General features: G+C 49.2%; 1 protein-coding gene across 1 annotated transcript; it reads left to right on the top strand.

Moving 5' to 3' along the window:
- Positions 1-68: 68 nt before the first annotated feature.
- LOC105568958 lies at positions 69-976 on the top strand (the record flags this gene model as incomplete). The annotated part of the gene is made up of 1 exon (XM_012025436.1): positions 69-976. A coding segment is annotated over one exon (908 nt), but the record flags the coding sequence as incomplete, so codon positions are not given.
- Positions 977-1,030: the final 54 nt, after the last annotated feature.

The raw sequence follows: 1,030 nt of genomic DNA, 5'->3' as shown, positions 1-1,030 counted from the left end.
TCGATTCACCCCTGACGAGCAGAGGTGTGAAGAGCACTTCAAGGCTACACACTCTCGTGACTCATCAGGAAGGTACGTCGTCAGGATTCCACTCAAATCACCAGCTGATCTTCTGGGTGACTCGTACCACGTCGCCCATCAGTGCCTCAAGGGATTACGCAGACGATTCTCAAGGGATGTGAACTATCAACGTCTCTATCAACAATTCATGATGGATTACGAGACGCTCAACCACATGACGAAGGCATCATCCATCTCCAGTCGCCGCTCACACTTCTACCTACCACATCACGGTGTTCTCAAGCCTGACAGTACAACAACGAAGCTGCGAGTCGTATTTAATGGCTCCAGCGCATCAACATCGGGCTACTCTGCTAACGACCTCATGTATACTGGAGCGAAATTGCATCTGAATATCTCAGATGTTCTCCTCTGGATACGAAGACACCGTCACATTTTCGCTACGGACATCACCAAGATGTACAGGCAGATCAAAATTCACAAGGATGACTGGGAGTTGCAACGGATACTCTGGATGGACGATCAACTCAATGAAGTGCCATACCATCTGACAACCGTCACCTACGGGACAAAGGCCGCGCCGTTCTTGGCCGTCAGGACGCTGTTACAACTAGCAGAGGACGAAGGAAATAAATATCCACTGGCTGTGCCATCCATCACTCATGGCAGGTATGTCGATGACATATTTGGTGGTGCAGATACTATACAACAATTGCAGGAGGTCGCACATCAATTAAAAGGCCTCTGCATGGCGGGCGGCTTCCCACTAGCAAAATGGCATGCTACTCATCTCGACATACTCAAGACTGTCACCGACAGCGAAGACCAAGGCTTCTCAATCACATTCGACGATTGCGCAACCAAGATACTCGGACTAAAATGGCTCCCTCAAGAAGACACATTTGCATTCTCAACGCGAAGCTCACGCAAGGACGGCAGACTCACAAAACGCCTCGTATTATCTGAAGTGGCTCAGATATTCGATCCACTTGGCTTTGCATCACCTGTT

Source organism: Vollenhovia emeryi, unplaced genomic scaffold (assembly GCF_000949405.1).
Source record: "Vollenhovia emeryi isolate VEMERY1.0 unplaced genomic scaffold, V.emery_V1.0 DF952071.1, whole genome shotgun sequence".
Classification (NCBI taxonomy): domain Eukaryota; kingdom Metazoa; phylum Arthropoda; class Insecta; order Hymenoptera; family Formicidae; genus Vollenhovia; species Vollenhovia emeryi.
Note: the sequence above shows the minus strand (reverse complement) of the source record. Positions and strands in the feature narration are given on the sequence as shown.